Genomic DNA, 14,056 nt, shown 5'->3' with positions numbered 1-14,056 from the left:
GCTGAAGATCAGATTAATGAGCTCATGAGTTGTAAATATAAAAGTTGTTTACAACACTTAAAAAGTGTGACTGAGTTGTTGACAGCCCAGAAGAGTCCTGGAGGGAGGCCAGATGTGATCTCACCCATGGGTCCACGTGCACACTCACTGTGCACACTCAGGCAGCTTTCCTGCGGTAGACAGTGCAGGGCATGGCAGCCCTGTCTGAGGAGTCTGGCCTTGAAGTGGGTAGACCACACCTTTCCTCCTCCCGCTGCACCCCCCAAAACTGCCAGAGAACCAGGATAATAAGCAGTAGACCCAGCAGTTAAGAAGCAGCTCGTAGATCTCTTGTGGAACAAGACGCAGGCACAGCAGGGATGCATTTGTCTTTTCATCACCTGTCTTTGCATCACCCTGTCCCTATAGACTGGTTTCCTAGCTCTTTGAGCAGCTCTCTTTCTCTGAAAGCCATGCCTCTGTTTCTTACTTCTAGAGGCCCAAGGAGCACCCAAGCTGAATGCTGCTGGGCGTGGGTCATTTTCTTACCTAATTCAAGTGACCACCTTAATGTAGGGAAGCCGCCCTTAAGTCCCGAGGGCTTGGTTGCCAAGTTGTCCAAGAGAATTTCAGGAACTGCCAGCCAAGTTTGGTTGAGACAAAGAACTGTGCTGAGGTTATTTCAGCTGTTCTTTAGACAGACATCTGCAAATCCATCAGAAATAAGAAAAATGCACCTCTAAGGATCACTGATTTGAGAATGCACTCTGTCTCTGATGATAGACTCTACCTATTGTTATTAATTGCTAATTCTTATTTTTTTAAAAAAAGTATTACCATCTACTTTCAAGAGATAAGGAATTCTCTACAATACCATCCCCTCTGCCTACACTTCCAATTCCAAATACCTTTAAGAAATTTGTGTGACTGCTTTCAAACTGAGTATCTCTAACTATTGTCTAAGGTCATGAGGGGCGGCAGTGAGGAGATACCCCTCGTTCAAGGTAAGGAGCAGCGGCTGTGCTTTGCTGGAGCAGCCATGAAGAAATACCCCACATCCAAGGTAAGAGAAACCCCAGTAAGACAGTAGGTGTTGCTAGAGGGCATCAGAGGGCAGACACACTGAAACCATAATCAAAGAAAACTAGTTAGTCTAATCACAAGGACCACAGCCTTGTCTAACTCAGTGAAACTAAGCCATGCCCATGGGCAACCCAAGATAGGCAGGTCATGGTGGAGAGGTCTGACAGAATGTGGTCCACTGGAGAAGGGAACAGCAACCCACTTCAGTATTCTTGCCTTGAGAACCCCATGAACAGTATGAAAAGGCAAAATGATAGGATACTGAAAGAGGAACTCCCCAGGTCTGTAGGTACCCTATATTCTACTGGAGATCAGTGGAGAAATAACTCTAGAAAGAATGAAGGGATAGAGCCAAAGCAAAAACAATACCCAGCTATGGATGTGACCGGTGATAGAAGCAAGGTCCGATGCTATACAGAGCAATATTGCATAGGAACCTGGAATGTTAGGTCCATGAATCAAGGCAAATTGGAAGCGGTCAAACAAGAGATGGCAAGAGTGAACGTCGACATTCTAGGAATCAGTGAACTAAACAGTGGAAGTGAGAAATAGATTTAAGGGACTAGATCTGATAGACAGAGTGCCTGATGAACCATGGATGGAGGTTCGTGACACTGTACAGGAGACAGGGATCAAGACCATCCCCATAGAAAAGAAATGCAAAAAAGCAAAATGGCTGTCTGGGGAGGCCTTACAAATAGCTGTGAAAAGAAAAGAAGCGAAAAGCAAAGGAGAAAAGGTGAGATATAAGCATCTGAATTCAGAGTTCCAAAGAATAGCAAGGAGAGATAAGAAAGCCTTCCTCACCAATCAATGCAAAGAAATAGAGGAAAACAACAGAATGGGAAAGACTAGAGAGCTCTTCAAGAAAATTAGAGATACCAAGGGAACATTTCATGCAAAGATGGGCTCAATAAAGGGCAGAAATGGTCTGGACCTAACAGAAGCAGAAGATATTAAGAAGAGGCGGCAAGAATACATGGAAGAACTGTACAAAAAAGAGCTTCACGACCAAGATAATCACGATGATATGATCACTCACCTAGAGCCAGACATCCTGGAATGTGAAGTCAAGTGGGCTTTAGAAAGCATCACTACGAACAAAGCTAGTGGAGGTGATGCTGTTTCAAATCCTGAAAGATGATGCTGTGAAAGTGCTGTGCTCAATATGCCAGCAAATTTGGAAAACTCAGCAGTGGCCACAGGACTGGAAAATGTCAGTTTTCATTCCAGTCCCAAAGAAAGGCAATGCCAAAGAATGCTCAAACTACCGCACAATTGGCACTCATCCCACATGCTAGTAAAGTAATGCTCAAAATTCTCCAAGCCAGGCTTCAGCAATACGTGAACTGTGAACTTCCAGATGTTCAAGCTGGTTTTAGAAAAGGCAGAGGAAGCAGAGATCAAATTGCCAACATCCACTGGATGATGGAAAAAAGCAAGAGAGTTCCAGAAAAACATCTATTTCTGCTTTATTGACTATGCCAAAGCCTTTGACTATGTGGATCATAATAAACTGTGGAAAATTCTGAAAAAGATGGGAATACCAGATCACCTGATGTGCCTCTTGAGAAACCTATATGCAGGTCAAGAAGCAACAGTTAGAATTGGACATGGAACAACAGACTGGTTCCAAATCAGTAAAGGAGTACGTCAAGGCTGTATATTGTCCCCCTGCTTATTTAACTTCTATGCAGACTACATCATGAGAAACACTGGGCTGGAAGAAGCACAAGCTGGAATCAAGATTGCCGGGAGAAGTATCAATCACCTCAGATATGCAGATGACACCACCCTTATGGCAGAAAGTGGAGAGGAGCTAAAAAGCCTCTTGATGAAAGTGAAAGAGGAGAGTGAAAAAGTTGGCTTAAAGCTCAACATTCAGAAAATGAAGATCATGGCATCCGGTCCTGTCACTTCATGGGAAATAGGTGGGGAAACAGTGGAAACAGTGTCAGACTTTATTTTTGGGGGGCTCCAAAGTCACTGCAGATGGTGACTGCAGCCATGAAATTAAAAGACGCTTACTTCTTGGAAGGAAAGTTATGACCAACCTAGATAGCATATTCAAAAGCAGAGACATTACTTTGCCAACTAAGGTTCGTCTAGTCAAGGCTATGGTTTTTCCAGTAGTCATGTATGGATGTGAGAGTTGGACTGTGAAGAAAGCTGAGCACCTAAGAACTGACACTTTTGAACTGTGGTGTTGGAGAAGACTCTTGAGAGTCCCTTGGACTGCAAGGAGATCCAACCAGTCCATTCTGAAGGAGATCAGCCCTGGGATTTCTTTGGAGAGAATGATGCTGAAGCTGAATCTCCAGTACTTTGGGCACCTCATGTGAACAGTTGACTCATTGGAAAGACTCTGATGCTGGGAGGGATTGGGGGCAGGAGGAGAAGGGGAAGACAGAGGATGAGATGGCTAGATGCCATCACCAACTTGATGGACGTGAGTTTGAGTGAACTGCAGGAGTTGGTGATGGACAGGGAGGCCTGGTGTGCTGCAGTTCATGGGGTCGCAGTCGGACACGACTGAGTGACTGAACTATTGTCTTTCCAAAAGGGATGCCTCACCAGGTCAGTGATGGGTATTTTCCATGGACCCTGTTCGGAAACCCCTTCTTCCCCCCTCACAGTAGCAGCCACGTTTCTGCTCTACCTTTGGGATTCTTAAGAAGAGAAAAACTGTCTCAGAATTTGCCTACAACATTGTAAATCAACTATACTTCAATTAAAAAAGGAATTAAAAAAAGAATCTGAAGAATAATATACATATAACTGAATCACTTTGCTGTACACCTGAAACTAACACAACATTGTAAATTATACTTTGTAAAAAATAAATTAAAAAACATAATTTGCCTAAATGTCATTCTTACAGTGAAGGGTCAATTTTTTTTTTTTTCAAGAAATGACAACAGTTCAGTAGAACTCAAACAACCGAACACAGCAATAACTGTAAACATTTTAATTCCAAAAACAAAGTATGTGCAAATGCCCTGTGAGACAGTAAGGATTGCTTGGCTTGGAAACAAGTATGCATTCCTGGGAAGCACACAGGCGCGCCGGGAGAGGTGGGGCCTGGCTTCCTGCAGGAAGTCGCTGTGATTGCAGTTAGCATCATTCCTAGGTGCCTTGACTACACTTCTGCACGCACATCGCTGGGGACAGTTGGCTCCTTTCACAGGATGTTTTGGACGTGACTGCATGCACTGTCACGGTTTTTGCAGTAAAGCTGTCACTGGCTCATATTTAACATCTGCATAAATATTATCAAGAAGTGAGATGTTTACACGTGGATTGAACACCAGTGCATTGGGCCAGCTCGTGGTGTGACGTGCACTGCTGTCTGCTGCTTTTTCATGGAAACAGTGAGTGTAAAATGCCAGTTGGTTAGCATGCAGCTAGCTGTCTTATCATCATCAGGGCAGGAAGGAGTTATGTGCTCTGCTTGAGTTGTCTTAGGACGTTACATGGCTTTTGTTTGAACTGTCCAGTTCTGGGAAGGGTGCCTCCTGCATCCCACCACTTGGGCCACAAGAGCCAAAGGAGAGGGAAACCTGGTGTCAAGGTTTGTTTTCATCACGTGAGAGATTTTTCAAGAACCTGAGATTGAGTTGCTCTATTTTCTCCACAGCATTCATTTTTCCCTAGGACAGATCTCCTGGCTCAAATTCTGTGCTCTGTTTGGTTCGGGAAGCGCAAGGGGGAAGCCAGCGGGGCTTGGTCCTTCCCCGACACCATGGCTCCTCTGGCCCAAGCTCGGCTACTGCTCGTCGGAAGCACTCTGCTGGGAGGCCGTGTCATCCAGGCCCATGTCCTCCTGGCTCGCTCTTCTGCACATCACCCCCAGGTTCTCGGCCACATGGTGATCTCGAAGCAGCCCCTGCTCAGTGACCTCTGTGTGTTCGCAAGGCTCAGAGAAGTGCTTTCAAAGAGAAAAGAGAAGCAAGTTTTATGGCTCAGCAAAGCTGATCACCTCCCCTGATGACTATCTCACAGCTGCAGGTGCCAGCTGGTACTGTGGCAGGGACATGGGGTCAGAGTCTAAAGTAAAGGACAGTTACAGAGGACCAAAGGCGGCTGGGCTTGAGGAGGGGCCGTGCAGTCCCAGCCATGAGTCTAACACAGTGAGAGGGGTGCCTCTACACACAGGGACCTATTCTTGGGTAATCTACAAAGACGACTTTGGGTAAAAAGTCATTTGTGAGCCTGGATTTTCTGAGTTTGGGTCAATGTCACTTCATATACACTCAGCCCTGCACCAGTGCTAAATCCTGCAGGTTTAATCCCAAATGGTAATACCGAGGCTTTTTTTATTCTGCCTGAATGTGGTCCCAAGGACTCAGCCATCCTTGTGGGAGAGAGGGAGAGAGAAATTTTCAGAATCCCAGAACTGCACCCACAGATTGTCATAAACACATATTAGGGGTGGCAGAAAAGTATGCATTGTTATTGAGGAACTGAGAAAAAGGGAAGGAGGTTTGTTCACATTTAGTTGTCTAACTAAACTTGGTTAAACTCCTGAAGTAACCTGGGGCTCCAGGGTGCTCATAACCCACTCCCCCCCATCCCCCCCAACCCCCCCCCCCCCACCCCCCACCCCCGCCCCACTGAAGGCTGCAATAGCCAGGCTCTTCTTAGGGCAGGTCATCCTGGCTCTTGTTTCAAGGTGGCTGGAGTGCCACTGTATAGCTTCTCCTGGCGGAGGGGGTGGGTGGGGGCAGTGGCAAGGAGGGCCAGGCCCCCATCATCTACCTCCAAACACCTACAGCCGGAACTACAAGGCCGGCAGACTGAGACTCAGCTCCACTGCAGACAGGGCAGTGTGCCGAATGTTCAACAGAACTGCAAGTCTCCAAGCTGGTGCTGGCTTTTGCCTTAATGTCTCCTATTCTTTCCCCCCTACAGAAGAGAAAGGCTGGGTATTTATGTACATACTTACTTGTGATGCTCAGGGATTCATCCAGTGCCAGCTAGCTAGGGATTCTAGATAAGTAACAGTTTATTTGGGTGAAGTCCTCAAAACTCTCTAACATTTAATTGCATAAAGCAGAAGGCCATCTCGGCAGCTTCACAATGAAATCTAGTGGCTAGGAATGGATGAGGATCTGCCTACCAGGCTGGTGTGCGTCCTTTCATCTCCCTCCAGCCAGAGGAATGTGAAAAGAGAAGAAAATACAACCGGTCCTTTTACCCGGGCCCATGGAGAGTTGTCCCCACACCCCGGGCTCAGGGCGGGGGGACTCTGCCTTTGGGATCCCTGCAATAACGCCTGCCCGGGCGCCACTACTACAGGACCAGTGTGTATCCCGTCAGCTTCAGAGCGCAGACATTCCAGCTCCTATCTCACCACTGGTCTGTTACTCTGGAAACGCCACCGGGGAGGTGACGGGAGCCTGCAGGAGGGGGCCCGGGGTCCTCGGGCCAGGAGCCCTCCCCGCCCCCTAGCCCCTCACCCGTGTGGACTGGCTGGCGGCCCTGGCCGAGGGGCCCAAGGCAATGTTGACGCTGCTGGAAGACTGGGTGTCACTGGTGTTGCCCCCCTCGGCAGCAGACAGCCCGGAAATGACCAGGGCGCTGGAGAAGCTCCTCTTGCCAAACAGGAAGCTGAGCGTGGAGCTGGTGGAGGAGCCCAGGCTGGACCTGAGGAGGGCCTCGGCCCGCTCACGGACGCTCAGGGGGCCGGCGGCAGGGGCGGCTGGGGGCTGCGAGTGCAGCGACGCGGCCGAGGGGCACAGGGACAGCCGGCTGCCCGAGCGCCGCGGGGCCAGCTCGTGGACCGACGTGGACGTCTGCAGGAAGGTCGGGCGGCTGCCCGCGACCGGGCCGGACGCGCGCAGGACCGGCGGCGTCTGGCTTAAGGCCCTGTGGGCCTGGACGGACTGACTCCTGCCTTTTCTCCTGCCTTTAAAAGAAAGCAGAGCAAAACAGATAAACAGCAAGGCCCTACTGTACAGCACAGGGAACTCTTCTCAATACCCTGTAATAACCTATATGGGAAAAGAATCCGAAAAAGCATATATATATAAGTGAAAGTGAAGCTGCTCAGTCGTCTGACTCTCTGCGACCCCATGGACTGCGGCCTACCAGGCTCCTCTATTCATGGAATTTTCCAGGAAAAATACAGGAGTGGGCTGCCATTTCCTGCTTCAGGGGATCTTCCCGACCCAGGGTTCGAACCCGGGTCTCCCGCCTTGCAGGCAGACACTTTACCATCTGAGCCACCAGCAAAGCCCAATCTGTTTGTGTATATCTGTCTGTATATATGTGTGGGCTTCCCAGGGGGCGCGGTGGTAAAGAATCCGCCTGCCAATGTAAGAGACGTGGGTTCGATCCCTGGGTCAGAAAGATTCCCTGGAGGAGGAAATAGAAACCTACTCTAGTATCCTTGCCTGGAAAATTCCATGGAAAGAGAAGCCTGGTTGGCTACATACAGTCCATAGGATCCAAAAGAGTCAGACATGACTCAGCACACACACACACAGAGTATGTATGTACAACTGAATCACTTTGCTGTACACCTGAAATTAACATGACATTGTAAATCAACTATAAGTTAAAAAACCCATAAGACAGGGAATTAAAGAGAAAGAAGGGGAAAGCAGGGTCATTCAAAAGCTCACTCATCTAGTCAACCAGAGCTTTCTAAAATGGGAAATTAAGAAAAAGAAAAGAAAGCAGAGCAGACCAGGTTGCCGTGGCAGGTGGTTGGTAATGTCACTGTCTTTGAGGTGAGGTGGGAGGCCTGCTCTATGGAACTCCAGAAAGCCAGGTTGTCCCCCGCCTTCTGGGCCAGGACAGAGGCCTGCGAGCCCAAATCAGGCCTCCACTAAGGCGGGAGAACTGAAGGGTGGGGTGTGGGCACTGCTGTGGGGAGCAGCAGCCAGGGGTATGGACCTGTCCAATTTGCCCAGGCTTGTCCTGGCTTTCACACGGAAGTATCCTGTCCCTGGAAGCATGAGGGAAAATACGCAGGTTTAGATTATTTGTAGTTGCCTTCAAAAAGGGGCTGAAAAAAAAAAGGTTGGCCTTTATTTTCTAAAAAAACTTTCCCTTAAGATCAAGGTCTTTGAGAGGAAGCCCTCCTCAGGCTCACAGGGGCATGCATTGCCCAGGTTCCCACGTCTGTTGGGGCTCCCAGGGGACTGGAGGGGCTCTCAGCTCCTTTTGGCTAGCCATCCTTACACCTAGGGGTCACTCCTGGCCTAGCTCTCACTGGGAGTCACTGAAACAAGGCCATTTTGACACAAGAGACTGGACTGCCCAAGGATTTGTTCCAGGCATATCTCTGGGGGCAGTGAGGGGGGAGGCTTTAAAGTTCTGGACCCCCACCCCTGCAGTTGTAGAGACCAGGCAGGTGGAGGAAGGCTTCCGCCTGCTCGAATGCTGAATTCCTTAACTTAATCACCAGGTGGTTTAGTCGTTATATCTGATTCTTTTGACCCCATGGACTATGCCTTCCAGGCTCCTCTGTCCATGGGATTCTCCAGGCAAGAATCCTGGAGTGGGTTGCCCTTTCCTTCTCCAGGGAATCTTCCTGATCTAGGAATGGAACCCAGCTCTCCTTCATTGCAGGCTGATTCTTTACCAACTGAGCTACAAGGGAAGCCCAGAGGGTCTAATTTTAAAATATTATTTTAACAACAAGGTAGTACTGTATAACACAGAGAACTATATTCAGTGTCCTATGATAAACCATAATGGAAAGAAACTAGAAAAAAAAAAGGCTGTACAATGTATAACTGAATCACTTTGCTGTATGTAGAGCAGAAATTAACACAACACTATTAATCAACTATACCTAAATTTTTGAAAATTTTAAATGAATAATAAAAATAAATACTATTTTGAAGGGGACAGCTAGTGATGCCACAGTGCTACCAGTTGCCCTATTCACAAGTCTCCTAAAGTGGCTCAGTTACGTTCAATTAGTACAAATAGAGAGGGCTGGGGGTGGCTACATGCAAGGATTGTCGCCTCATCCCAAGTTCTCAAATTATAAACAGGGAATCTGGTGATGCTGAAATATTTATATTTGTCTATGGGACCACATGAGGGACACATTTTAATTTTTAAAAAATTTTATCAGAGTATAGTTGATTTATATGGGGTTCCCAGATGGCAAAGTGGAAAAGAACCCACCTGCCAAGGCAGGAGACGTGGGTTCAATCCTGGGTCAGAAAGCTCCCCTGGAGGAGGAAATGGCACCCACTCCAGTATTCTTGCTGGTAAAATCCCACGACAGAGGAACCTGGTGGGCTACAGTCCATGGGATCGCAGAGTCAGCCGACTAAGCAACTGAGCACACACCTAGGTGTTACAACTGTGTGTTAGCTTCAGGTGTACAGCAAAGTGGTTCAGTTACACACATACATATATCCACTCCTTTTAAGATTCTTTTCACATATAGCTTATTATAGAATACTGAGTAGAGTTCCCTATGCTATACAACATAGTCCTTGTTAGTTATCTATTATATATATAGCAGTGCATATATGTCAATTCCAATCTCCCAATTTATCCTTGCTCCTGCTTTACCCCCTGGTAGCCATGCTTGTTTTTGACATCTGTGACTCTATTTCTGTTTTGGAGATAAGTTCATTTGTACCCTTTTTTTTTTTTTTAAGCAGTGTCATAGGATATTTGTCTTTCTCTGTCTGACTTTCTGCACTCAACATGGGAAGAGATGTTACTGCGGACATTCCCTGGGTCTCCCCAAGCCCTGCTCCTCCCACTGCCCTGGACTGGCTGAAAGGGGCCTCCTGACTTTGACCTTAGTGCCATTTTCCCACTGGGGTGGTGGGTGACCAGTTTCAGAGAGCACTGGGGTTCCCACCTGGCTCCCTCCTGCCCGTCCAAGAAATTGGGGTGCTCCCCCTGTGGAGCTGCTCACAGTGCGGGACTGGAGTCAGGTTCCTGGGTGAGTGCAGGCAGCTGGGCCCATCTGATCATCCCTGCTGAGTACTTACTCTTGCAGAGGAAGAAAGAGAGAAAGGGACCCTGACGAATCAGAATTAAGAAGAGAGATGGTGATTTGTTAGTTTATTCAGTTTGGCAAGGCCAAACATCTGTTTCTGATTTATCCTGTAACGCTGATTGCTGCCCCCAAATACTCCACAGTCATCCACAAGATGGTGATTTTGATGCTGGAGAGACCACCCATACTTGGTGGGGGACTTAGCTCATTTCAGTAACAAAGGGACAAAGGCCCATCTGTGTGTCAGAGGGGACTGGTCTGTGTTCTATGTAAGACGGGGTAATCCTCTCCCTACATTGCTTCAGGTTTTCTTGAGGTTTTTTTGGTTGCTCTTTTTAAATTAATTTTGCAAATGGAACAAGTAAGAAACCAAACTGAATGCATTCATGCTACTTATTATTTTGTAGTTTAACTTATTTTGCCAATTACCTCATTATCAAATTATGAGCGATTCTAGGGCAAACCTCCTAAGAGCCCAAGTGGAAACTCTATATAAATTACCCTCCTTGGTTCATTATTCCAGCATTATTCCTCTGTATTTGATTGTTATCTCAAAAGTGGTGGTTCAGTTCAGTCACTCAGTCATGTCTGACTCTGCGACCCCATGGACTGCAGCACACCAGGCTTCCCTGTCCCTCACCAACTCCTGGAACTTGCTCAAACTCATGTCCATCGAGCCAGTGATGCCATCAAACCATCTCATCCTCTGTCATCCCCTTCTCCTCCCACCTTCAGTCTTTCCCAGAGTCAGGGTCTTTTCCAATGAGTCAGTTCTTTACATCAGGTGGCCAAAGTATTGGAGCTTCAGCTTCAACATCAGTCCTTCCAATGAATACTCAGGGTTGAATTCCTTTAGGATGGACTGATTTGATCTCCTTGCTGTCCAAGAGACTCTCGAGAATCCTCTTCAACACCACAGTTCAAAAACACCAGTTCTTCAGTGCTCAGCTATCTTTATGGTCCAACTCTCAATCCATGCTTGACTACTGAAAAAACCATAGCTTTGACTAGATGGAGCTTTGTCAGTAAAGTAATGTCTCTCTGCTTTTTAATATGCTGCCTAGGTTTTTTCATAGCTCTTCTTCCAAGGAGCAAGTGTCTTTTAATTTCATGGCTGCAGTCACCATCTGCAGTGATTTTTGGTGCCCAAGAAAATAAAGTCTGTCACTGTTTCCATTGTTTCCCCATCTATTTGCATGAAGTGATGGGACTGGATGCCATGATCTTAGTTTTCTGAATGTTGAATTTTAAGCCAGCTTTTTCTCTCTCCTCTTTCACTTTCATCAAGAGGCTGATGAAAAGTGGTGGTGCAAATCCTTAGAACAGGATAGAAGAGATAGTCTTTCTATCCAACTGGGGAGTCAGATTACTTTTTATTGTTGATCAGTTGCCAAGTCATGTCTGACTCTTTGCAATCCCATGGACTGCAGCATGCCAGGCCACCTCCCTGTTCCTCACCATCTCTTGGAGTTTGCCCAAGTTCATGTCCATTGAATTGGTGATTAGTTATGAATTCCTAACTTCTCTGAGCCACCAGGCCACTAGCCTCCACCAGTGGGCTGAGTCCCCTTCCAGTGAGAAGTCTGCATGTTGTCAGCCACCGCTGGGGCTGCACAGTGAGCTCCTGGCCACCAGGCATGAGGGCACTCCAACCAGGCATGAGGTATGGCCAGCTGGGACCCCAGTCCTCTGAGAATCCAGCAAAGACCAGGACGGGGACACTCAGCTGGGAACTGAGGCATGACATGGGGGAGGAACACTTGGAACCCCAGTTACAGGCACAGAGCCTTGGGCACTGTGAGTAAAACAAGATCCCTGTTCTTAGAACTTGGTTCACATCCACCCTTGAGAACATCTCAATCACTGCTGCTTAGCCAGGCTTCTGTGTCATGCTCTGCTTGGGCACTCAGATCCTCCCCCACGGCCCCCAGGGACTCCCTTCCACAGGATCCCACAGGATTCACTGGGCACCCCTGGTTGCCTGCGCTGGATCATGTGGTGGCCTCCACCCTTTGCCCGGCCTCCGACAGCATCCTTTCTGCAGGCTTGTTGCTTGGCACACTGACTGGCAGATAAGAACTCAAGCTACAACACTCACCTCACACTGAAACCGAGAGCTTCTTCAACCCCTGACTAGGAACAGACCTATCCCTAGTTTGGGTGGGTACAGGGCTTCTTAGGGCTTCCCAGGTGGCTCAATGGTAAAGAACTCGCCTGACAATGCAGGAGACACAGGTTCGATCCCTGGGTTGGGAAGATCCCCTGGTGGAGGAAATGGCAACCCACTCTAGTATTCTTGCCTGGGGAATTCCGTGGACAGAGGAGCCTGGCGGGATACAGTCGGACACGACTTAGCAACTAAACAACAGCAGGGCTTCTTGGCTATTAGAACCATGCTGTATAAGAAAGATACAACCTGCCTCCCCAACCCCCAGCACACAGACACCTCCTTCTGCCCCTGGAAAATGAAATTTCCCTCCTTGTTTTTACTACCACTGTGGTTAAAGCCACACGGGGACATCACCACCTTTGGCTGGGTGGTTCCCTCCTTCGGCATGTGGGAAGCTTCAAAATGCCTTGACCTAGAGGCTGAACCCCTCCAGCCCCCACCATGTGCCCCTGTAGACTTCGGGGCGGGGGGTGGGGAGGAGAGAGCTATAGAGAGGGAGCTGGGAGGGTTTCTCCCTTTATTCCACGTCACGCGCAAAGATCCGGGATCAGGAACACCCTCCCAAGACTGGAGACCGGCCTCTAACTTTCCTGAGCTGGTTGAGCAGGCTCTGGCTTCCTTTCTGGAATTTGTGGATGCACTGGTTTGATTCAGCTGAAGGGAAGGTTAGAAGGAGGCCAGAGAGCTGGAAGCTGAAAGGAAACCCAGCATCTGCCCAGCACAGGACACCATCCTACTGGGAATGGTGGGGTGTGGGGGCTTCCCAAGCTGCCCTCTCTCTTCCAGGGACCTTCAGGCATGACACCTCTGGCTGCATCATTTGGGAAGAGTCCTTGGTGGCAGGTACAGGAACCTGAGGCCAGGCTGGCTAGCCAGGCAGGGCTGCCCGTCATTACGTGGGGCTCCCTGTGGGGGCCTGTGTCCTTGAGGTCTCAGAGGCTACGGCACTCAGGGCCTCAGTAACTGAAAACTTTGTGCCAAGAGAACAGGGAAGCCCCACCACCACCACTCTCTGCACCAGCTGAGGAGGAGAAGACTGGTGTGGGTGGGGGAGGTGGGTGTTGCTGGGCTTCGGAAGCCTGAGCCAGGAGGCAGCTCTCCTCTCAGGCACAGCACGGATGCTCCGTGAGCACCTGCATTTATCAGGGGCTGAGGGATGCAGCCGGGGAGCCCACAGGAAGCTTCCATCTTGGGCTTTGTTCTCTGATTCCCAGACCCCAACTTGGTGCTTACTTATAGGAGAGCGTGCCAAGGTCATGGAGGGAAGGGACGAGGTCCTGGCCTTGAACTTCACCAGGGAGTGAGAGCGTGCTATGAAGCACAGCCAAAGGTGCCGATGTCCCCATGTGGCTTTAACCACAGTGGTAGTAAAAACAAGGGGACAATTCATTTTGCAGGGGCAGGAAGACGAGTCTGGGTGCTGCGTGTCAGGGAGGCAGGTTGTCTCTTTCGATACCAACTCTGGGCCTTTCCAGATGTCTCCTGGGGGCCTGCCCTGCGCCAGGTGTACTCAGATTCCCGTCCTGTCTTGGGGCAAGCCTGTGAGCCTCAGGGGCTGGTTTCCAGCAAACCGTCTCAGATGTTGCCCTTTTGAGGGCAAGTTTGGACTCCAGCCCTGCCCAGCCCCACAGAACGGGGTTTTGGCTTATGCTACCAGCTGTGATGTCCCTTGGTGAGTTTTGGGGAAGGCTTGCCCCAGGCAGCTGCTGAGGCAGGGGGGTCATGGGGTTGGTGGGCAGAGCCGGAGAGCAGGAGGGGCCATCTGTGCTGTTCCCTCCCTTGGACTCGCGGCCTGCCAGCTTCTCTCAGTTCACTGGGCACCCTCAGGGACTCTAAGCCAGATG

General features: G+C 49.0%; 1 protein-coding gene across 1 annotated transcript in view; it reads right to left on the bottom strand.

Annotated features, from left to right (window-relative positions):
• Positions 1-4,015: 4,015 nt before the first annotated feature.
• The window catches only part of PCNX2 (pecanex 2), a 314,554-nt gene continuing 304,513 nt past the window's right edge, over positions 4,016-14,056 (bottom strand). Inside the window, exons 33-34 of the mRNA XM_040242736.1 lie at positions 6,522-6,970; positions 4,016-4,990 (exon numbers count right to left, since the gene is read on the bottom strand). Coding sequence (XP_040098670.1) covers positions 4,829-4,990; positions 6,522-6,970 — 611 coding nt within the window. The 3' untranslated portion in view covers positions 4,016-4,828. The remainder of the gene's footprint in view (positions 4,991-6,521; positions 6,971-14,056) is intronic.

The sequence above is a fragment of the Oryx dammah genome, unplaced genomic scaffold (genome assembly GCF_014754425.2).
Source record: "Oryx dammah isolate SB20612 unplaced genomic scaffold, SCBI_Odam_1.1 HiC_scaffold_6, whole genome shotgun sequence".
Lineage (NCBI taxonomy): Eukaryota > Metazoa > Chordata > Mammalia > Artiodactyla > Bovidae > Oryx > Oryx dammah.
This window is presented reverse-complemented; position numbering and strand designations above follow the sequence as displayed.